We start from the raw sequence: 23,046 nt of genomic DNA, 5'->3' as shown, positions 1-23,046 counted from the left end.
TTTAAGGAAAAAAAAACTTACCGGGCGGTTATCTTTTCCTTCTGTATTGTTATGTCTACTATTGCAACTTTAGGGAGCGTTGGTTTCGAAAGTTGCACAACCTGAACTTGCTTTATTGTGCTGGGGTTTCATGTCCTTTTATTGCCTGTCAGCGTTTAGCAGAGAAAGGTGTCCCAATATTCTGAAAATAGAACAGGATCTTTTATTTTCGGTGGGTAGTTAGAAGCAGCGGGTGGTAGGAGCTGGTTCACTTTGTTAATCTATATATCAGTACTGATTGGAAATTGGAGGAAAGAATAGCAGAAACTTTAGGAAACGAGGGGGCGGGGGAGGAATCTGGGAATGGTAAAAGCATCAAAGAAGTTTCCATATTTTCGCCAAGGAAGCATGAGTATGTCCGTGTAGTCTCTAAAGGTTGATCTCAATGCTCTTTATCACAGAAAGCTAAAGATTGGCTATTTTGCATGACTGCTGAACAAACTTGATGATGGGTCTTCTAATTGGTATCTGTTCCTGGAAACACATAGATAAACATTCTACAGGATAATCAGTTTTCAACTTGGTTCTTTAGGTTGCAGTGTACTAGATGTTAGGAGCAGGCTCTGCCAGTTCCAGTCCGTTTCTCTGTGCTGCTAGCTTCTTAACAGTTGATTTGGCATGCTGGGCATTGTGGCTCAGCTCTGCTGGTAACTGGCTGAGCAGTTTTTACAAAATTTAAAATTTGACATGAGCCAGCTCCAGCCTTTAGGTCCTCCAGTAGGTCAACCTTCATTTCTCTAATTAACCATGTTCATTCCACTTTTCCCACCTTATATATTTTTCAAGGGAGGATAACAAGCCTATTTTAATATGTTGTATAAATCCAGGCTATTTGGATAGTTTATATTGTGAGAACCTAAACCATCAGGTTACAAATCCACAGGACACAGCCATTTTTTGACCAAGAAGGGATTTTTGTTCAGGAATACTTCGCTATTGTTTCCCATTATTTATCATTGTTTTATGTGCATGCAGTGCACATGGTTGGAACACATACATAGTTTGTTTGCCGGCAAGTAATAGCAAGAATTGTCTTGCAACAGGGGAAGGATATGACAATAGTTGGCAGACAAGTTGGCACTTCTCTAACTTCTCTAAGGCTTGTACAAGTTTGTAGGTGATCATCGTTTTTCTCTACTTTACTTTTTTTTTTCTACAATTCTATTTCTACATCTATGGGAGACAAAAAACTCTTCATTACTGAGATGATCTAGTTCAGGGGTCTCCAACCTTGGCAACTTTAAGACTTGTGGACTTTAACTCCCAAAATTCCTGAGCTAACATGACTGGAGGAAGAATTCTGGGAGTTGAAGTCCACAGGTCTTAAAGTTGCCAAGGTTGGAGACCCCTGATCTAGTTTCTCCCCACCCCCCAATATTGTAAGCAGAAATGAGTTTGGGAATCTACTGGTTCCAAAGCTCTCTTGGTGCTACAGCCCTTCCAGTCTCTGCTGGGATTTCCTGTTGATTAATTGATGTATCATCAAGTTTGTATCATTTTCATTAGACATCTAGCACGATCTCTTCCCAGCCTGGTCCTTCAGGTTTTCCAGCAGTGCTCCCATTGCCGATGTAACCAAGTACACCCATCTTGCTTCTGCCTTGCCTCATCTTTTTCCTCCCATCTTTCAGACTTTTCAGGAGATTTGCATAATGCATTCAGAATATGGTGATTTAAATTTACTTATTTAAGTGTCTCAAGTGAAAATATTAACACTGATTGAACACTGGATTTTTTTTATTATTGTAGGCAAATCATTAACAATACTGTAGCTACTTGGGTGTAGCTTTTTTTCCAATACCACAGGCATATTTTTCACCTGTAAAATTACAGCTTCAGATTCTTTTAATAACATAGAATGAAGTCAATACAAGAAAAGCAAATGGGACATTTCATTCTTTTTAATTAGTGCTACATTTTAAGCAAAATACTTAACATCTTTTCTCTTGTGTTCATTTCAGATTAGAGTCCAAAGTGTAAGCACACCGAAATGTCTGGTCTGCGGGGGAAAGGATCAGCCCGTAAATCCAAACAAATTGTGAAAACTTCTTTGAACAATCCATATATTCCACAATGGTGTACACTGCCAGGAGAGGATATGCATTTTGTCTTGCAGACCTTGGAAGAAATCATGAAGCAGATTGGGTTTAAAAAGATAGAGGATCAGAAGAGAATGAAACCCACCTCTAGAAAAAGGCGAAAGAAGGAAGAATGTTCCAATTTTCCGAGCAAATTTAATGAGGACAAAGGGGCTGATGATTCAAAAGCACATGGGTGGTCTGATATGCAAATCAGGAACCAGCTTGCTATTGGGATCAACGAGGTAACTAGAGCCTTAGAAAAAAATGAATTGTGTCTGGTACTGGTATGCAAATCTGCCAAACCTGCCTTGCTAACATCTCATCTGATTCCACTCAGTGCAAGTCGAGCTATTCCAGCTGGGCAAGTTCCACGTCTCAGCGAAACATTAGCCCCCGTGCTTGGATTAACATCTGTGCTAGCTTTGGGGTTTAAAAGAACTGCTGATGTGTTTGCAAAGGTACTTGAAGTAATTATTCCACGAATTCCTAGTTTAGATCTGCCATGGATACAGCATGGAACTGAACCACTTTTAATAAATGATACTAATGTTATGACTGTTTCAGCTACCGAATTCACCGAGTCTACCCCAGTAGGAAGCTCTCTCGGTCACAAGTGGAAACTAGCAGATAACAGCCCACTTGCTTCACCTACTCTGCAGACACTTAAAGTTAAAAATGTAGTTCCCAACCCAAAAAAATGCCGCAAGCTTCCCAAAACTAAAAAACGTATTTCGAAGTAATGTTGATTGCTAGACTTTGCATTTCCATTTGCCTAAACTGATGTATAATAATGTGATATCACTAAAAGCGTTTTTTTCCAAAGGTATGTTTTTTTAAAGTTGTACCCATGTAGAAGGGGCCATTTACTCAATATATATAATGCCTAAAATAATTTCCTTTCCCCTCCATTCTTGTTATTTCTTCCCCTTATTTTTTTTTTTTCATTTTTCATTTTATATTTTTCTTCTGCTTTCCCTTAGCCAATTTCCAGCCAGTGAAGAAACAAGGGGAATGTGTTCATGCATGCCAACAGAAAAATTAGTTCATTGTATAAGTAGCCTGTTCCAGGTGATTTTTATTAAGAATTATGAATTCAATAAATATAACTTATTTATCCTGGCTATAATTTTTTGGAATGTGGCTTCTGCAGTAGATACAGCATGGAAATATGTATGTATTCTATAAGTGTGTACATGTATATATAAAGTTTGTTTCTAGTGATGTTGGTAACCTTAAGTAGGCAAGATGGAAAAGCTGGCCGTTGTACATGATGTTGGAATAAAAATCATATTTAGTTCATGTTGCCTTCTATAGTTAATTAGGATGGCCTTTCCTAATCTGATGCTCTCCAGATATTTTGGGTTACAACTTTCATCTTCCCCAGCCTATATGGATGTATCATTTTAAACAGAATACCTTGGTTTTTGAAGTAATAAATATTTTAGGTTAAACATAATTATTCAAAACAAAATAGTATGAAAGTGATACATTTATTCAAACATTCATTGGTGCCAATAAAATTCAAGAACTGTTAAGATACTGTAACTGAAAACAGCTGCACATTTGACAGCACAGCCTTTTTCTGTTTAATATTTTTTTTCTTAAACAGTTGATTTTCATCAAGTAGAACATGCAGAACTGAGCATAGATGCATTTTGCTTTTAATAACACAAATTACTTTCTTTAGCGTATCAGATCAGTTCCCTGCACTAAGATAGAGAGGCATTTGAGACTAGAGGCTTTTGGATTAATAGCTTGTGAGGTGCACTGGTCCAGAGAAGCAGATTTCTGAGAGGAGGACACAGTATTGTCATATTCAGATAAATACGTTATTAAATCCAAGCACTAAAATTGGTCCTAGTTGTATAATTAAAATAATTGTTTGGAATAAACTTCATTGAGTTGCTATAGAACGGGTGTTAGAAATAGGAAAATTGGAAGGAGAAACAGGATAGGGAGTATAGAACTGTGTCCTTTAAAAAGGTGTAAGTTATTTTTAAGTACAGATTTTTCGCAACTAATGCAAAATCCAGAATTAGTGCTATTGGGAGTTTCTGGTAACATTTCAAGTTATAATTCCTAGTTTGTATGCAACATTAGCTTTTGGAAAAACATGTACAAGAGTCCGTTCCCCCATTAACTATCTAACAATAGGAAAAGAGTGCAAGCTTGAGATTTGGCAACTGAAATAGCAATTTTTGATTTAGGGTGAGTGAAAACACACACTCTTCTTTCTAAGCTAGGCTATTGGAATCTCTTTGAAATTTTCCAAATTTGGAAATGTACAAACATGGTTTCAATATTTGGTTAAATTGCTTGTTATACTATCTAGCAAGGCTACTAATAAATTAGGATCAAATGTGTTGGTTAAATTAGGATCAAATGTGTTGATCAAATGTGTTGATTAACACTTTTGATTAGGATCAAAAGTGTTATCAAATGTTGATAACACTTTTTCTCCAGCAACCTTGTACTTGATGAACCTACCTTTAAAATATGTTCAGGTCACTATTAAACATCTACAACTCCCTTTCCCCACTTCTCAAAAATGTGATGGAATCAATATATTATTTTGAAATATGAAAAACAAGAATTATTCAAGAAATATTAAAATTTAGATGGCCATTTCCCACAGCATGTCAAGCCAGCCTATGGGGGTTGACATATCACTTGCAGCCAAAAACCAAACAAATGATATTATGGCTTGGCACTATGTTCAAATGAGGCTGTTTTTATTGATGGGAAAATTCTACAAGTTGCAGTCCAATGCATTGGGAAAATGCCAGTTGGAGAAGGGCAAATAAATAAAGGAAGCAAAAATGCCTCAAAAATTGGCCAAAAGAATATTTTGTTCTCTACAAACTGACAATAGTTTTTCAACAAACATGGCTTACTGTGATGTGTGAAAACAGTTGATAAATCTATATATAAACAGTTATTGAAAATGTGGGTGCATATGCAGTGCTTTACCACATCTAACCTGAACTCTATTAATCCAAAGGGAAACATATCTGACCTGGTTCATGCATTTTGCTAAACTATCATTTGTTATAGAAATTATGGTAGGTTGAATTTGCATGACACACTAAGCCAAACAAAACCATATTAAGGTTTACCATAAGATATGAACCAAGACATTTTGGCACATATAGCTGCCAACAAAAATGCGTTCGCAAGAACATATACAAATGTGTACTATGAAACCACCTCTTTCCCCAAACCAGAATTATATTGCTACTACTAGCAACAAATTTACTTATTTACAGAAACATATTTTTCAGTTTAAAATGTTTTCTTAAAAAAACAAGTAGACAAAAGGAATATGTGCAATTCTGCAAAAGCCTTAAAACACATTCATCTTAACACATCATAATAGTACTAATATATTCTCAGTTTCATGTACAGGCTGCTGTTCCTGAACCATCAAAAACAGTGTTAAATTTTTTTCCCCCGGAACTGTAAGATGAAAAGAATACCATAACTCGGGGGGGGGGGGGGGGGGGAGGATATCAACATGTGCATTCAGCAGTGCTATACTATAATCAAGTCACTGATCTATTGAAGATCAAATGACAAATTTGTATTTTTATTGATTTGGCAGCATCGTTTATGGAAAAACATGTACTAGTCCAACTAGCAAATGTCTGTTCCACTCCACATTACAAAAAACACCCCAAGTCTGCATGTTTTCCTACTAGTCATATTCCCAAAGCTTTTCTCTTGACGATGACATCCACATCATTAAAATAAGCAGAAATACTCAAAATTGGCTCCTTCATTTCGTTACATTGATAAACATACACTACCACTTAATAAATAGAAATGCAGCAGTTCAGTCACATTACAGTAACGTATTTGTACTCTATTCCACCACTGCAACTTCATTGTTGTACAAAAAGGTCTTTTTTTATTTTTATGCAGGGAAACAAAGAAAAGTACCCTTTGCATCAAGATGCGAGCTAAGCATTTAAAATTAAACAAATGTGCTTTATTTCTTTTTCATTGACAAACAGTAAAAGGTTCATAAGCATTTTTGTTCCTATTCAGAGTTGAAGAGCTCAGAAATCTTCACTTCTTGTAGCTCTTCCTCCCCCAAGGTTTGACTGATTGATTTAAGTTCATCAGGCATTGTGCTTTGGCTCCTCTTGAACTGTACAGATCCAAGAGCATCCAACAGCCCAGATGATGACTTCCAAGAATTATAAATATGTGTCCTTTCACCTTATTGTAATACAAGGCCAACCTAGAAAAATGATAACATGGATGTTACTGCAGGTAAAACCCAAGTCCTTCATGCTTAGAGGATAGTGTGGCACTTAGGAGCACTATAAGCATTCTCACAAGGAAGTATTGCCACAGGGAGAAGAATGCTGTCAGTTGGCCAAATGTTGGTTATTACAAATGTGGGCAATGATAAAATACTCCATCATATTTCTATTTGCCCCCCAATTCTCACTTCCAACTCCAGGTGGGGAACTTTGGGGGAGCTATATGCAGTGAGCCTATGCCTACTTGAGGGGGGGGGAGGAAACAGGACAACTTGCCACTGCCAACTCGCTGCGAGACAATTCAATACAGCATTAAAAAAAGGTTTGCTTTTACACACAGTGTGTTTTCTTAATTTGAACAAAGCCTGGGTCACATCGGTTCTGTTCTGACTCAGGCTTCATTCAAATTAAGAAAACACGCTGTGTAAAAGCAAACCTTTTTTTAATGCAATGCTGGGAATTATTTGCATTCCCAGCCAAAACTCATTAAACACAATTGTCTGAGATAAGAGCACACCTTTCAGGGTTGTAAAAGGCTGCCAAGAAACAGATGCTCACTTAATTAGCAGATAAACTGACAGAAGTTCCAGCAAAGACAAACCATACTCTACAAGGCTTCAATGAGGAATCAGAATCTAATGAACTTCTTTGCTTCCTGCAAAAAGCACATCACCAAGGGCTGAGTTTTATCCCTTATGGGAGGGGCAATCACCTCCCAGCCTTACACCCAACTTGCTCCTGCTGCTTCAGCTGCTCTCCTTCTACCAGCCCTGTGCACACGTGCACTGGGAACAAGCTCCCTCGGGTCCTCTGTCGGGCTGCAGCCAGACTCCAAAGGCTTCGAAGGCAGCACCTCATTCTCAGACAGTCCTGGCCCCATCCCTGCATCAAATGCAGGACCCTTGTCCAAGTCCTCACCAGACTTCCTGACTGGTTCCCTTTCGTCCTCACTGTCTGATACCTCTGCCGTCTGCACTGGCTGCCGGCGAACCACAACAGGTTCATTCAGTTACTTTTATTCTTAGTGACTACTTTTTTGTCAAAATTATTGTAACTCTTACCGTATATGCCGGGCGTATAAGACGACCCGCGTATAAGACGACCCCCAACATTTCCACTCAAAATATAGTTTGTTATATACTCGCCCCTCTTCCACACGCCTTCCACTTTTGCACTTTTTTTTTTTTTGAGGCACTTTTGTCTACCGTGGAAACGAATCCCGTGAAGCTGAAAGGAGCAGCCAGCCTTCTCCCAGCTCCCAAGGAAGAGGAAGAGCCGCGGCGGCGCTTTGCAATGGCAGCAGCGGCTCCTGGTTTTGCCTTTCCCTTCCCGAGGCAATGCGGGACTGGAGCTGCGCGGAGCTGCGCCAGCGGTAACAACTCCTGACAGCCCCAGCCGGATACCTCAGCGGAGCTCGGGCGGTGCGAGCCTCGTTTCCTTGGGAGCTGGGAGAAGGCTGGCTGCTCCTTTTGGCTTCACAGGATTCGTTTCCACGGTGCGCAAAAGTGCCTCAGCCACGGGCAGCCACAGTGCTTCCCAATTACTATTTGCCGGCGTATAAGACGACCCGGCATATAAGACGACCCCCCCAATTGGAGGCATCTTTTTCAGGGCAAAAAAGTCATCTTATACGCCGGCAAATACGGTATATTTCTAAATTGACTTTATTATTATCAGCCATGGTTCTGTTGAAATTAATTTACTTTCGTACTTGCTGAATTGTCCTGCGGTGAGTTGTCCCATGGCTGGCTGACCACAGTGTATTGGCTATGGCAAGTTGTCCCATTCTGTACCTAGGGGGCCAGAAGCATTGTTGAAAATGTAGGCAGTATTTTGTAGCGTGCTAGTTTCCCAATGATGAAGAGTACATTAAGAGAAGACTTTACTAATACATTATTATTCACAGGCACTGTGTGGGGAATCCAAATATAGAGGGATGGCAGGAAGGCACACACAAACACTGCTACTGGGGGAGCACATTTCATATCATTACACAAATGAAGATGTAGAGAATCTGAACATTACTCTATGTCAGCCTTTTCAACCACCATATCTTCTGGAAGTATTGATTACTACTGTTACCTCCAGAAGCATAGGAAGGACAATCAATCTCTGGTATAAATATGTTACCTTTTCAGAATCCATGCCAGGACATCTCCAGTTATACAAATAATACTGCAGATTGCCATCACCAATACCAAATTTCAGTTTTTCCAGGAATGTTTTGTTTTCCATCAAGTCTAGTGCATTAAAAACATCGAATCCTTTCTGGCAACATAAAGATATTACAAATTGATTTTCTAATTGGGTTTACATAAGGGTTGGTAAAAGATTTTATTTAGAAAGGAAACTCTGCACTCTATCAAGCATTCTACATGACAGGCACGTACTTCTATAATTAACTACACTACAAATTGCTTTGAACACATCATAGCTGTGTCCTTCTTCCTAGAACTCTAGTTTCAATAAGATGAATTAACATGGATAAAAAGATACAACTGGAAGGGGACATTATACCCTATTTTACTTTGAATTGTATTGAATCCTCTAGTGTGTGTTTTTTAACCACAGGCTACAGTGTTAGAATGCAGCATTGCAGATTAACTCTGCCCATAGCCAAGAGCTTAACCCTGACCAGCTCAAGGTTGACTCAGCCACCCTTCCACGGTCAATAAAATGAGGTCTCAGATTGTTGGGGACAATATGCTAACATTTGTAAACTCATGTGAAACATTACAGGGTGGTATAGGTAAGTCTAAGTGCTATAAGAGCTGTGGTGGCGCAATGGTTAGAATGTAGTACTGCAGGCTATGTCTGCTGACTGACTGCAATTTGGCAGTTCGAATCTCACCAGGCTCAAGGTTGACTCAGCCTTCCATCCTTCCAAGGTGGGTAAAATGAGGACCCAGATTGTTGGAGGCAATATGCTGACTCTGTAAACCACTTAGAGAGGGCTATAAAGCACCGTGAAATGGTATGTAAGTCTAAATGCTATTGCTATTTCTGTTAAGTGTTGTGCTGATTCTTCTAACCTATGAAAAATGAAACGAGGATGCCTTTTTGAAAAAAGGAAAAGTTATTCCCCTCATACCCTATAGCAAGGAATGAAAGCAGCCAATTGAACATGCTTTTCCTTAGCTGGACATTTGGGCTGTTTGTAGAAGGTGTAATCTTTAAAGGAAAAGAAGCTGAAGCAGCTGCATGAGTAATATTAACTGCAATAAAAAATCAAGAACATTCCAAACATTATACTACTGTATCTACCAGACAACAAACTCAATAAATCAACAATGTTTTATATTTTTAGCAATGAGTTTGCATCAACACAATCCAGGAACATATAGATTGCAATGGCATGCACACTAAAGCTCAGAAATGCCAGCCAAACCAACGCAGTATTCTGTATGTTTACAACTTAGAACCTGAAAATCTTAACAGCATTAGTAACCTTGTGTAACGATCACAATGCATACACAATACAGACAAACCTTTTTCTCTGCTACATTCCTACAGTAGGTCATAGAAGTCATATTTGACTGACTTTTCATTTCTTGTAACCGAAGTAGCCCAGATACAAAGCTTTGATTTGATTTGGAAAAGCCACGTGCAACCCCAAAGTCATCTGGGGCTGTAAGGCAAGCACAGGAGTTTTGAATAAGCAGAGGCTGTGCCTCTTCACACTTTCCTATCAAGGACTGGGCTGAAACAAAAAGTTCCAATAAGCAAAGAAAACATTCCCACAATTTGCTTTACTGTTCTTGCTAAAGAAAATAAATCAGTGAGGCTTTAAGCCAACTTCACTCTTCTGTAAAAAAAAAAAAGGAAAATAAAGGAACTATTGCATTACCTACCATCTTTGCTATAATCAGTGCATCATTCATTAGATCCAAGAGAGGGGTTTCCGTGTGAACATTATAGAAGGAATAGGCTGCTTTGAGGCTTTTATGAGCAGGGTGGTGCATGACTGTTGAAGGTAATGTATAGAAACTCAGAAAGTCAGTTAAAACACCATTTGAATTCTGGAAAAGAAAAAAAACGTGAAGGAATGCAAACAAAGGACTCTACAGTATTATAACTCTTAAGTCACCCAGTTGGTCTGCAAAATTACAGGTTATGATAATTCAGTGTAAAATGGTGAGGCAGAGCAAGAAACCCGAGTCCATCCACTTTTAGCTGAATACTTTAGCTCAGATCTTTCTGAACCTGAAGGGTATCCCTCTGATATTCAGACCAATGCTCTATTTCTTCATTGACAAATACAGTATTTGCTTTATGCACTCTCCCATCCCAGGGTGAAGGGATTATGGGCATCAGAATGAAAAGAAGGTGTGTAGCTGGAAACAACAGTCTCCAACAACAATGTAGTACTTCCATCATCCGTCCACCCCCAACAATAAAATTAATCTCAGGAACATTTGCAAGAGGGGGGAAAAGATTAAGTTTCTGGTTGTGGGGAAAGAACCCTTTTGAGAAATTACAAAACAGATTTTGCTCCAAATTAGTTTATATATGTATTAGCCCTCCATTCAAACACAGAAACCTCATGAGAAAGAAAATAGCCAAGGAAAGGTTTCTATATGGAAGGGGTTGCGGTAGGAAAAGGGCCTCTCTCTCACCTCTACCACAAACGTGTCAATAATATGATCCTGAGGCAGGAACCAGTGAGCCACTTCTTCTTCATCCATAACAGGAGCAAGATTGAATTGCTTCAAGTAATTGTTAATCAACTCTTGCACTGCTTTGATATCTTTTCGTTCCATAGGTCTCAAGCCTGAAGTTTTTGTGGCCTTATTATAATGAAAGAAGACAGAAATTCAAAGAGCTAATACCCCATGTAGGCTGTCATCAGCAGGAAAGTATTCAGCCAGAGGCAACAATCAAGAGGCATTGGGACTACAATTCCAAACTTTTCTCAGTCATATTCAACTGGTGAAAAGCAGTGTTTTGCACACACTGCCTCTCATTCTTCTCAACAATTATTAAATATTAAACAGCACAATCAGTTATAAACTGGTCTCTCTCCCCCCCCCTCCGGTGTATGTATGTGCCTGCGTGTTTATCAAAGGAATTCCTCTGAACTAAAATAATTCAACTATATCATGCTTTTTTGCCTTAGAATTCATCATTAGTACCAAGTGCTCTCCATTGGTACCAGAGAGATTTTTATAATGTGCTTTCTTCTCAAGATCTCCTTCTTATAATGTGCCTTTTCTTCAAGAGCTCAAAAAATAATTAGTATATTCATATAAGGACATGAGGTATCATATATTCAAGAAAATAATACTTTTTCTCCAACCATCCACATCTTTACAAAAAAAATGTCTTCTGATGCCAGGTGAACGTACATACGCAACTCCTCTTTCCAGGAAAGTCTATTCTTTGGAGGTTCTGCCCCACAACCCTTGTATCCCTTCCCTTTTTACACAGTACTGCCTCCCCCAAATGGAAAGCTTGCCTTGGCAGGGACAGAAGGCTATTTTGTTGTGAGAATGAGGGTCCTCTGGTGGACGCATTGCTTACATCAGGAAGTCTGTAGAGCTTCATTGTTCTCTGTAATGTCATGTTTCTGCTCAAGTGAGAAAATTTCACTTCTACCAATTTTCTGGGATTCAGCGATCGATGCCAGTATCTAGAAAAATTTAAATTTATATATGTGTGTGTATAAACACACACACACACACACACACACAAAATCATAACGCATGTAAAAGATTTGTTGCTCAGCACCATCAATGCATTTGCCTTCTTTTCAACAAATTAATTTTACACATTTCTATAGCTAATGTAGGAGACAATATTAGTCTGAAAATTAACTGAGGTTTTAGATTTGAAATTAAGAATGTTCTTTGTTGTTATTGCATCAAATAATAATAAAATGTTCAATACTAGTGATATACCCAATCCACAAAAAAAAAAAAACATTATTTCCTATAGCTTATAGGTTTCCAAATCAGATCTTCCAGGGTACTCAGTTCAACATATTACTTCAGAATGTGATTTTATCCATGTCTACTCAGAAATAAGAATCTGCTAAGATTAATGAATCTTATATCTTAGTAAGTAGCTGCATATCTGCTTTGTCCAATTTGATGTTTTCCAAATGTACTGGGACCATCCCTCAAAGTTGTTGCTGATTATGGAAGTTCCTATCCCAAAACAATTGGAGGGCCACTGAATGGGTAAAGCTGTAGTATCATTATTGCATTTCAGTTCTGTCCTTACACACAGAAAATATTTACAGGTAATCCTCAACTGATAATTGCAATTGAGCCAGAAATTTCAATTGCAAGTCATGATGTCATAATTGGACATGATTCACTCCAGTTAAACAAATCATATAAGTGCAAATGCATTCTCCTAAATGGGTAGGGTTGTTTTTTTTGCCAGAAACTGGAAAAGAAGTGTGAGAAATTGATAAAAAATGTTGCAAATCACAGTCAGGTAATTATAAGAAGCTACAACCAGCTGTAAATGTGAGCTGGTTGTCAAGTGCCTGAACTACAGGGATGGGAGAGGCACAACGTTTTGCAATGGTCATGAAGCACTCTTCATAAGACTTGAATCCAAATTATCATTAAACAACTGATCAGAAATTGAGGACTATCATTATGGGACATTTTGTTAACTATATACAAAAGACCCATCAGGGTGTATATTTACACATTGTGTAAAGTTTTATTCTTTACCCTTAATTGTAAGGGTAATTACAATTAATCATTTGTACCACAGCTGTTAAAAGAGACATAAGTTGCTAATATATGCAATCAAACTATTAAAAAGATCTCATTTGTATTGTCAAATTATTTAGAATATGAAATAAATATTTTTCCCCCAAACTTTCCTGGAAATGCAAGAAATGGGCACCTACACAAAAGAATAATAACGTTGGAAAGGACCTTGGAGATCTAGTCCAACTTCCTGATCAAGCAGGAGACCCTATATCATTTTTAGACAAATGGCAGTGGTATGATTCATGGATTTTTTTGGTGATAAAAGGCAATATTCTATTAAACATATGCTGCAAATGTTTATCGCATTCCACCCAACTTAAAGAAAACAACAAAAAACAAAATCAACTAAAAAATCTACATTACTATATGCTTTTATATTTCTTGGTGCCTTTCTTGTGTTTTTGTGTTTTGTATATTTGACTAGAAGAAATGAAATATGCAAGAAACAAATCTATTTTGTGCCAAGATGACTTTGAATGCAACTATTCAAAAATATTTATATCCTTTGTTGCAATATCTGGCATGTTGCAATTTTAATAAAGTCATAAGTACAACCTACACAAAATATTGCCAAATGAACTTGCCCCTAAATATATACTCTAACGTAGATGAAGGCTTAGTGGAAGTAGAATAACCTGAATGCACAACTCATTCTGCGTTTCTGTAGAGTAACTTTTTAAAAGAAATACAGACAATAAAATCAAGTATAGCAAAGAATTCAATGATTTCTATACATGCATCAGATCAATATTTCACAATCTCAGCCATGCATCCTGGGAACTGAAGTCCATATATCTAAAATTTGCTGAAGCAGAAGAACTCTGCTTCAGACCAATACAGTCTTTACCAATACTGTGGACTCCAGAAGTATGACTCTCAGAATTCATAATCAATGGAACGTTTAAATTCCTGTACATTTGAAGGAAACCATGCTGAATAAAAATTGATGTTATGTTGGTATGTTAAACTGACTCAGTAAGTTCTCCACATAGTCTATACCAGTGGTAGTCAACCTGGACCCTACCGCCCACTAGTGGGCATTCCAGCTTTCATGGTGGGCGGTAAGGGTTTTGTCCCCTACTTTATAAATCACTATTACTGTGGAACCGGTGGGCGGTTAGAAATTTTTTACTACTAACAGAGATACAAAAGTGGACGATAGGTATAAAAAGGTTGACTACCCCTGGTCTATACTGTCTCCCTGTAATAATTAACCCTTGAAAAATACTTTTTAGAAAAAACATAGGAGAAAATATATGTATATGATATTAGTTTGTTACTGAAAGTTTGCAGAGTCAACATCTAGGTACAAAGAGGAAGATTTCACGGTCTTTAAATATTTCACCCCTTTGATGCTTAATTTTAAAATGTGTTCCCTGTGTCTACTCATCCAGTTAGCATCTTTTTATTTCTAATAACACTGTCAACGTCTTCTTGGCATTTGACTCCAGGCAATGAGGAGTCATGGGCCCAACACGGTGCTAACTCACTATTGCGTGGCCTGTCTGAGATTGATTATAAAGGTCATACAGGTAGTTCTTGACTTATAACCATTTAGTGACCATTCAAAGTTATAACAGCACTGAAAAAAGGGACTGATGACTGTTTTTCAGGCTTATGACTATTGCAGCCATCCCCACGATCATGGGAATCAAAATTTGGGTGCTTGGCAACGGACTCATATTTAAAACCATGTATTGTGCCCCTCCAGCAGCCAAATCAGAGGAGGAGGAGGTGTGGGAGTCAGGGCCAGCATCAGGCCAACCTGGGAGGGGGAAGAGGGAATGGAGCTGGCAGAGAGAGACAGAGACAGAGGTAGAGCCTGGGCCATCTGTCAGCCCTCAGATGGAGAGTAAACAACCCCCAGGTCTGCAGGTGGTTGATGAAGAAGAGGAGGAACAGCTGGGTCCAGTGCCTGACGCATGGCTGCGCAGAGGAGAGGAGAGCAGTGGAAATCCATGGGCCGATCCTTGGGATGGAAGAGCCACCGCTGCTAGCGAGACCCCACCCTAGCTCTGGGGATAAAAGGCAGGGGGCGGAGATGAATAGGTGTGACAGACAACTACTCATCTTCCAGACGGATAGACTTGTTAGCCTGTGAGAGAAACTTTTTGCTGGGGCTGCCAGCATTCCTAATAAAGGAATCTTTTGAGTTCACGTCAGAGAGTTTGTCGTGTTTGGGGAGCTGGGTCAGAACACCACATCTCGGGGTCATGCAAACACTTTTTGCGACCTTTTCACAAGCCAAATCAATGGGGAAGCCAGATTCACTTAACGACCGTGTTACTAACTTAACCAACTACAGCCATTCACTTAACTTTACAAATGTTGTAAAATGGGGCAAAACTCACTTAACAATTGTGTCACTTAGAAACAGAAAATTTCAGTCCAATTTTGGTCATAAATGGAGGATGACTGTATATTCAAGAGAGCTTGAAACGTTTATTTTTGTCAAGCCAAGAGGAGACAGAAAGGAAAAACAGCATTCTGCTTAGAAAATGGAGTAGATTCAAAAATTGTAGCCTACATGGACTTTTATTACTTCATTAAAATAAAATAAGGGGAAAAATCAACTTTATTAGGCTGCTTAAATTGAAATACATTAGTAATCTCAAAAGAATGTATATTTACAGACTGTGCATTCATTGATTGGAAAGCATTTTCACTTATTCACTGTGGATTTGTTTTTGTTTACGAGACTTTGTGTTCAGGCTGGGTCTCACACGGTAGCTAATAAAACTAGTGCTAAAATAAAACTTCAGGTGGATTAAATCCTTAAAACAATGAAAGTAAGGTAATCAGAATCTAGCTATGAATCTAGCTAAGTCACAAGTTTTGCAATATTCAAAGGAAATGAGGCGAGGAGATAAGGAACCATACCTCAACTTCCACTTTTTTTGTGTTTCCATCTTGTGATACTGACATGCAAAATGAAAACTGTAGATGTTTACAATAGCCATGAGTTTCACAACTGGAGCTCATACATTTTCAAGAAACGCAGAAATGTCAATTCTTATTTCATCACTGCCTGTTCTGTAATGTGAAAAACCTCCCTACTCCCTAAAACCCCTCCAATCTGAAGTTAAACTGACCATTCAATTTATAACAAAAATTATGTAAATTCTTAAAACAATAATAGTCTTTACTTACCTGCAAGTTGCTACAGGTTTGGGAAGGACGACTCCTGCAGTGTAAACAGCCTGAAAAATTCCTTCCAAGTTTACTCTTCTGGTTATTTCACGGATCAGGACTGGTGCTACTCGCTTTGATCGTAGTTTTTTATGGACACACAGAAAATTAATTTCTACCATTTTCTTGTCACTGTTAAAGAAAATACATAAGCAAGTACTTAACTTTTTGAAGGAGTACAAATATTCTTATATATTGTCCAACTAATATTATCTACCCTCAGGGATGGGATTCAAATTTTGTAACAACCAGTTCTGTGGGCGTGGCCATGTGACTGGGTGGGTGTGGCTTCTTCTTTTTTTTGCAGCAAACCCCCCCCCCCATTTTTGGGGGCCTCAGGGAAGCCTCCTGGGCAAAGCAGTAAGTAAGCGAGGGGAATCCCAGCACAGCATAGGTACAGCTGATGGTTCGGAGGGGAGAAAAAAAGAAATACCTTAAGGAGTGACTGGATGGGGCAGAATGCAGTCAGTGATGTTGGACATGCACGCAATGTTGCACATGCACGTTAAGGACTGACTGGATGGGGAGGGGCGGGGTGGGCAGAAATGGGAGGGGCCAGCCAAGGGCATAATATGCGATTCTCTGAAATGCGCAGAATCGTAACAACTGGTTCTATAGAACCAGTCTGAACTGGTAGAATCCCACCCCTGCCTACCCTACTGACCAACTCTTCCCAACCTTACAAAAACATATTTCTTATAGACGCAGGGAAAACTTTGAATCAAGAAGTGTTATTTTAAAGAAAGAACTACATCTATGTAATTGTTGTCATCATCAATCATCATCACAGAGGGGGACAGAACCTTACATTGGAGGAAATTACTGTTTGTTTTTCAAAATACAGTAGCTAAATTAAGGCTTAATACTCTGCTATTCTCTATGTTTTAAAGAGGGTGGAAAGTGTTGTGGTTTCTATATCTGGTTTGTTGCTAATTTCAGAAGCACCTTCTTGAATAATTCCTGCAGTCACAAAAAAGAGTTTGGAGTCCACCTGGGACTGCATCTATCCTTGCTCTACAACTTTCTCCAACCAGTTACTGATGAGGCTTTGTGAAAAGAAAATGGACTAGATGGTGGGTCTGCATCAGTGTTTCCCAACAGTAGCAATTTTGGACTTCAACTACGAAGACTCCCCAGCTTAGCAACACATTTTGAAATAGGAAAAATAAATTATTTCCATAATTCCAGCTTCTGTATACCTTTTTGTGAGGTACATGAGAAATAAAGTAGATTCATTTCCCAGAACCAAATATTTCAGTGTATGAAATTTTTGTACCTTTTTAAAAGAAGATTTAATATAAAAAATGAAGAGATTATTCCAGTGGATTGCTGCCAATTTTCTTGTTCTGCAAGTAACATATACTGTGTGTATTAACAGGTAGAGTTACATGCTGCGAAGAGAATGTGGCTGTATTTCTAAATGTTGCTATTTTCCAGCTGTATAAATAATAAGCATTTTGAATCCATATCAGGAACCCTCGTTTTTTAGGATTCTCTTTCCCAAGGAGGTGCATGTACTTTGTGAAAAAATAGCAAAGCAAGGCAAACTATTTCCTTTATAGGGAAGGGTTCTGAGTGGTAAATTTTTGAATTGCATATGCATATTCCATGTTCTGATTTTTAATGAAATATTTCAGTCCAGTCTGCTGACTGGACTGGGCATATTTATATTTTGGGTCAAAGATAACTTCTTGAGTAAATTTTACACTTTGTTCTGCAACCCTCTGTAGGATTCACTGTGGATGTTACGTATTTGAGATAAATAAATACAGTAAAACTATCTACCATATCCCTTACATATAGAAGATTCTGATTTGACATTTCCCATATTTAAAAAGTCACAGATAGTTGTACAGAAGTAAATCGAGGGAGAAAAGTTGCTCTGACAGTTGATTTTCTGCTTTGAGGGGTTTCTGCTGGGAACCAAATATAGCCACTAAATTAGATTTTTTAAAAATATTAAATACTAGTATCAATTCTACTTGCTCAGGGCTTGAATATCTTACAGAAATTATGAGCACAGGTTGCTGATTGCTGATTCTGGCACATGTAGTATTTATCTGTGATTTCTGCAAAGGCAAGTCTGCCTCTTCCTGCTACTCATTTGCTACTCTGAACATATTAACCTTTTCTTCTCCAAATTAAGGGGTCAGCAGCCAAATTTCAGAAATATGTTAAAAACTAGTTAAGGGTAAGAACATGTTTTGGATTTTATTTTGAGACATAAGTAGAAGACAAAGGAGAAGAAAGTGGGGGAGTGTGTACACATGTGTAAACATATGCAGGGCAGGATAGGAGAAAATGTAAGGCCGAATTTGATTAGCATTCCTCAATGTGCTCCAATATATATAATTAGACGAGAGCTTTCTCTCTTTTAAGCATTGCTACAGTACTTTCATGATGATCTTATAATTCCAACTCTGTAATAATGACAGTGAACTCCAATACTTCTGGGAAGTGAAAAAATGCTGAAATGACATTGTTAATTGTGAATATTACTCTATACTCTTTATGTGCATGACTGCATTCCAACTCATGCTAGTAATACTACTATTAAATTTGCAGATGATACAACAGTGTGGGACTCATCTCCGGAGGGTGTGGGGGATGAGTCTGCCTACCGAGATGAGGTGGACCGGTTATTTTTGTGGTGTGAAGACAATAACTTGGTCCTCAATACCAATAAGACCAAAGAGCTTATAGTGGACTATAGAAGGAACAGATCAGACATCCAGCCCTTGCTTATCAATGGAGACCAAGTGGAGCAAGTGGCCAGTTTTAGTTTCTGGGTGTTACCCTAAAAGAGGACCTGACCTGGGGTGCCCACATTGCAGCCCTGGTCAAAAGGGCCCAGCATAGATTATACTACCTGAGACTTCTCACAAAACAACAACTGAATGAAAAACTGCTGGTGACCTTCTACCTCTGCACCATACAGAGTATCTTAACTTATTTCACCTCTGTATGGTTGGCCAATTGCACAGTGGCAGATAGGACAGCACTCTAAAGGGTTAACATCATTGCCCAGAAGATCATTGGTTGTCTTTGGAAGAGCTTTATAGCTCCCACTGCCTTAGGAAAGTTCAAAATATTCTCAAAGATCCATCTCATCCTGGGCAACCTTTTATTGAACTATTACTATCTCGCAGACGGTACACGATAATAAAAACAAGGACAAATAGGCCGAAAAACAGCTTCTGTCTCAGGGCAGTAACCCTATTGAGTTCTACTGTATAGTGCAATATTAATGAGATATCAGGGGTTTTCAATTCAATGTATAGAATGTGAAGGATGTGTGTTTGTGTTTATTTTCATAGTCATATTTGCATATACATTGAAGATGGTATTTAATTTTATTGTACAAGGTGCAATGACAATAACATTAAACTAAAATAAACATGCCTATAAATAATTTGCAAGTTGCAATAGTAGACTCACACAAGATCCTAAATAGCAATCAAACAAACTAAATTTTAATCTACTCTTGCAGCTAGTACACATCACTCAAATATCCTGAATGTTTATGTATGTACCACATTTAACACAGGACTTGAGGAAAAAGGTGTCTGCAAATTTTGTCCTCTAAAATATTCCACTATAGGATGGCTGACTGTGGAAAATGAACTCCTCCTATCTGCTTGACCCTCCAGTCAAGTCTTGGCAATATCAGGGGTTTCCAATTCAATGTATAAAATGTGAAGGATATGTGTTTGTGTTTATTTTAATAGTCATAATGTACACTGAAGATGGTATTTAATTTAATTATACAAGGTGAAATGACAATAAACTAAACTAAAATTCTCAATAAACATTATTAGTGGGGCAATGAAAGCAAAGAGATGTTAAGTGTGGTTGCACCACAGTGTTTAAGGTATTGATAGATAATGAGTGATGGTCTCCAAGATTAAAAGGTGATGATGAAGAGAAAGAGGAGGAAGAAAATGTTTTCAAATGGCAATAAACTCTACAGATATTGTATGATGATGTTATCACAGAAAAAGTTGCTAATTGTTGGAGTAAATGGACAAAGACTTTAGCTTGAGATATTTAAAACGTTTTCAATACTTCACCAATGTTCCCCCTTAGAATTTCTTCCAAATATAACTTTTTGATAAAGGAAAATTCATGCAAATGGTTTTAAGAAAACCTAAGAGTCTCCAGCTACCTTGCTAATCAGTTAGGGCTTACCTATCATAAATCCGAATGTGTGCCGGAATGGCACTGATGAACCCCACCAGTTTCCTATTGGATGATACCCTGACACCACAGTGCCACTGAGGAAGCCAACCTGGCGGTCTAAGGGCCCTAAAAGGTGAAAAAGGCATGAAAGTAACAATTAGGTCTTCCTTTTGACCTAATAAAAGGAGTCCTTGACTTACAACCATCGATTTAATAACTATCCAAAATTATAATGACGCTGAAATAAGTGACTTACAATCGATCCTCAGACTGTCGCAGCATGCCCCACAGGCACATGATTAAAACTGAGGAGCATGGCACAGTCCTGGGGTCAAGATATCACTGTTTGCAACCTTTTTAGCCAGCTCCTAACAAAACAATGGGGGAAGCTGGATTTGCTTAATAACCTGCAGTGATCTACTTAACGATCAAGGCAAAAAAGGTTGTAAAATTGGGCATGACTCACCTAACAACTATCTTGCTTAGCAATGGAAATTTTTGTCCCAAATGGTCGTAGGTTGAGCTACTTGTACTGTAAACTTTTCAAGCATGAAATATGAAAAAAAAAATCTGTGTAATTCCTCCTTGCTGTCTAGCAAGAGAGATGAGGGGAAAGGGCTGAGAAAAGAACAGGCCAATGACATCATTACTTCTCCATAGTTTCCCCTTGATGTATACAGAAACTGGGACTCACCACAAAAGGAATTCCGGTGAATAGTCAAATCTAAACATGTTATCATCATCTTCAACATAATTTTCATTTAGCAGCATGTACAACTCCTTTAACTAGAAAAAAAGAATAGAGGGAAGCCATCAATTTATTGAATCCAGCAGCTTTCACTGTGCTCTGAATTTGAGCACATGACTTATCTTAAGAGAAACACTCTTCCAGTCCTAGCCTTCACCATTATGCCACGCTGGCTCTCAGTCTCAACGTAAATTGATAAGATCCAATAAGATCCTGTGATTAAAGCTATTCCTAGCTACTTGGAGAGTGGGGAAAGTCAGTTATATCAGCTTTTAATGAAAATCCAGAGGATTAAATGTTCTCACTTCCGTTCTGTATCTCAGCGTTTCTGCCCTCACTTCTAATCTGTAGCTCAACATTTTCCCCTGGGAATTAAGAATTGAGTGGGGGGGGGGGGCGTTTGTGGGGAAGAGGTGTTGTTTGCTATTTTCTTCCCCAGAAAAACAAATGTTACCCTAACAGGCTGGTCCAAAAGAAAATGGAGAACTATGTGGTCAGGAAGGGACTTCTGTGTCTCTCCAGTTCATGTCCCCAGGCAATTTCATTACACTGGCAGAATGCACCACACAATACACACACAAATACCCAAACACAAAACCAGGGTTATATTTGAAAGACTGCAAGGGACTCTACTTACAATTTCAGTGTTGCTCAGATCCAACGTGTCCCAAGTGAAACCGTGCGGTAAAGAATACGGCTCTATGCGAATGTTATCTTTATCTGGTTCAATAGCACCATGCGATGTTATAACCTCACCTTAGAGAAAAAGAAGGTAAGCTTGAAAGTTTTTAAATCATTTTTTTCGGCTTTCAGGGAAGCTGAGGGAAGGTTTACTTAACAAAAATTAAGTCAAGCTGTTAAAAGTCCATGACCAAATTCATTTTATGTCAACTAAGTTATCAATAATGTCACTGTATTTTTCCTAGATATTTAATTGTATTGTAATTGTTAATTTTGTCAAGGGAATAGCACTCTCTACAGAATTTTAATACATGTTATGGAACTGCTTACTACCTGCTGCTTCTTTTCTTTGACTGCAATAAACAACTTCTCAAGATGAATCACTTTAGATTGAATTTCGACTCAAACAGTAGTTCTAATTTTCCCAATTAAAGAAGGAACTATTTTCAGTGACATACAGAGTCTGCAAATTTAAAAATCTCTTCTTTCATACCTCATGCACAACTATTTACCAGAGGGATTTATAACAAAATCCTTGCCAAGCTTTCGAAAACTGAACTTTAATTAATCTGATATTTTTGCAATATGCAATTAAAAACTAATTTTAATGACTCATAATTAATCAATGTCCATATTTTCAGAACAACTATTACAATTTGAAGATTCACTTTTTTTTCTCTTTCCTTTGCCATTTCAAAACTGATCTTATTTTCTCAGAGATCAGAAGAACAATACAAAGCATAGAAATTAAACCTGGCAAAACTTATTAATGATAATATTTTAAAAAGAAGATTCAAAATATAGCTACACAAATATAAACCTTGCAGGGAAACATTTCCAAACTAACCACTTTATAATTGTATTATCTTACTTGTATATAACTGGAACAATTCAGTACACAGGTGTCATTTCCTAATCCACAATATGTTCCTGAGTGTTTCTGCTTTTACAAAGAGAAGCAATTGCAATGCAATACAGCCTTCTGGACTATAGATGCCACATGAAAAGCAATTACTATTTATGTTAGAGAACAGTTCTGCAGTAAGGCTTTTTGAACTCACAAAGAAGTGATGGGCCAGCAAAGCAGAAGCTGCAAACAGCAATAATACAGGTATCTTAACCAGAGAACA

The 23,046-nt window shown here is 38.1% G+C and overlaps 2 protein-coding genes across 5 annotated transcripts in view; one reads left to right on the top strand and one right to left on the bottom strand.

Annotated features, from left to right (window-relative positions):
- The first annotated feature begins 1,930 nt into the window (after nucleotides 1-1,930).
- Nucleotides 1,931-3,419, top strand: RPP38 (ribonuclease P/MRP subunit p38). Its single transcript, XM_087945759.1, has one exon. The coding sequence runs from the start codon at nucleotides 2,030-2,032 to the stop codon at nucleotides 2,858-2,860; it is 831 nt and encodes a 276-aa protein (XP_087801885.1). The 5' UTR covers nucleotides 1,931-2,029; the 3' UTR covers nucleotides 2,861-3,419.
- A 172-nt stretch (nucleotides 3,420-3,591) lies between these two features.
- The window catches only part of NMT2 (N-myristoyltransferase 2), a 46,063-nt gene continuing 26,608 nt past the window's right edge, over nucleotides 3,592-23,046 (bottom strand). Inside the window, exons 4-12 of one of the 4 annotated variants that reach the window (XM_026681385.2) lie at nucleotides 21,873-21,991; nucleotides 21,182-21,273; nucleotides 20,497-20,613; nucleotides 16,270-16,440; nucleotides 11,909-12,017; nucleotides 11,005-11,175; nucleotides 10,240-10,407; nucleotides 8,519-8,656; nucleotides 3,592-6,363 (exon numbers count right to left, since the gene is read on the bottom strand). In XM_026681385.2, coding sequence (XP_026537170.1) covers nucleotides 6,343-6,363; nucleotides 8,519-8,656; nucleotides 10,240-10,407; nucleotides 11,005-11,175; nucleotides 11,909-12,017; nucleotides 16,270-16,440; nucleotides 20,497-20,613; nucleotides 21,182-21,273; nucleotides 21,873-21,991 — 1,106 coding nt within the window. In that variant the 3' untranslated portion in view covers nucleotides 3,592-6,342. Of the gene's footprint in view, nucleotides 6,364-8,067; nucleotides 8,182-8,518; nucleotides 8,657-10,239; nucleotides 10,408-11,004; nucleotides 11,176-11,908; nucleotides 12,018-16,269; nucleotides 16,441-20,496; nucleotides 20,614-21,181; nucleotides 21,274-21,872; nucleotides 21,992-23,046 lie in introns of those variants that run through there. The other 3 variants (XM_087945757.1, XM_026681387.2, XM_087945758.1) reach the window with 3 other exon arrangements.

The sequence above is a fragment of the Notechis scutatus genome, chromosome Z (genome assembly GCF_049901735.1).
Source record: "Notechis scutatus isolate UNSWTSFEM ecotype Mainland chromosome Z, rNotScu1.2, whole genome shotgun sequence".
Lineage (NCBI taxonomy): Eukaryota > Metazoa > Chordata > Lepidosauria > Squamata > Elapidae > Notechis > Notechis scutatus.
Note: the sequence above shows the minus strand (reverse complement) of the source record. Positions and strands in the feature narration are given on the sequence as shown.

What these genes read in the sequence shown, in the direction of transcription:
- RPP38 (XM_087945759.1), top strand. Translation starts at nt 2,030, where the DNA reads ATGTCTGGTCTGCGGGGGAAAGGATCAGCCCGTAAATCCAAACAAATT.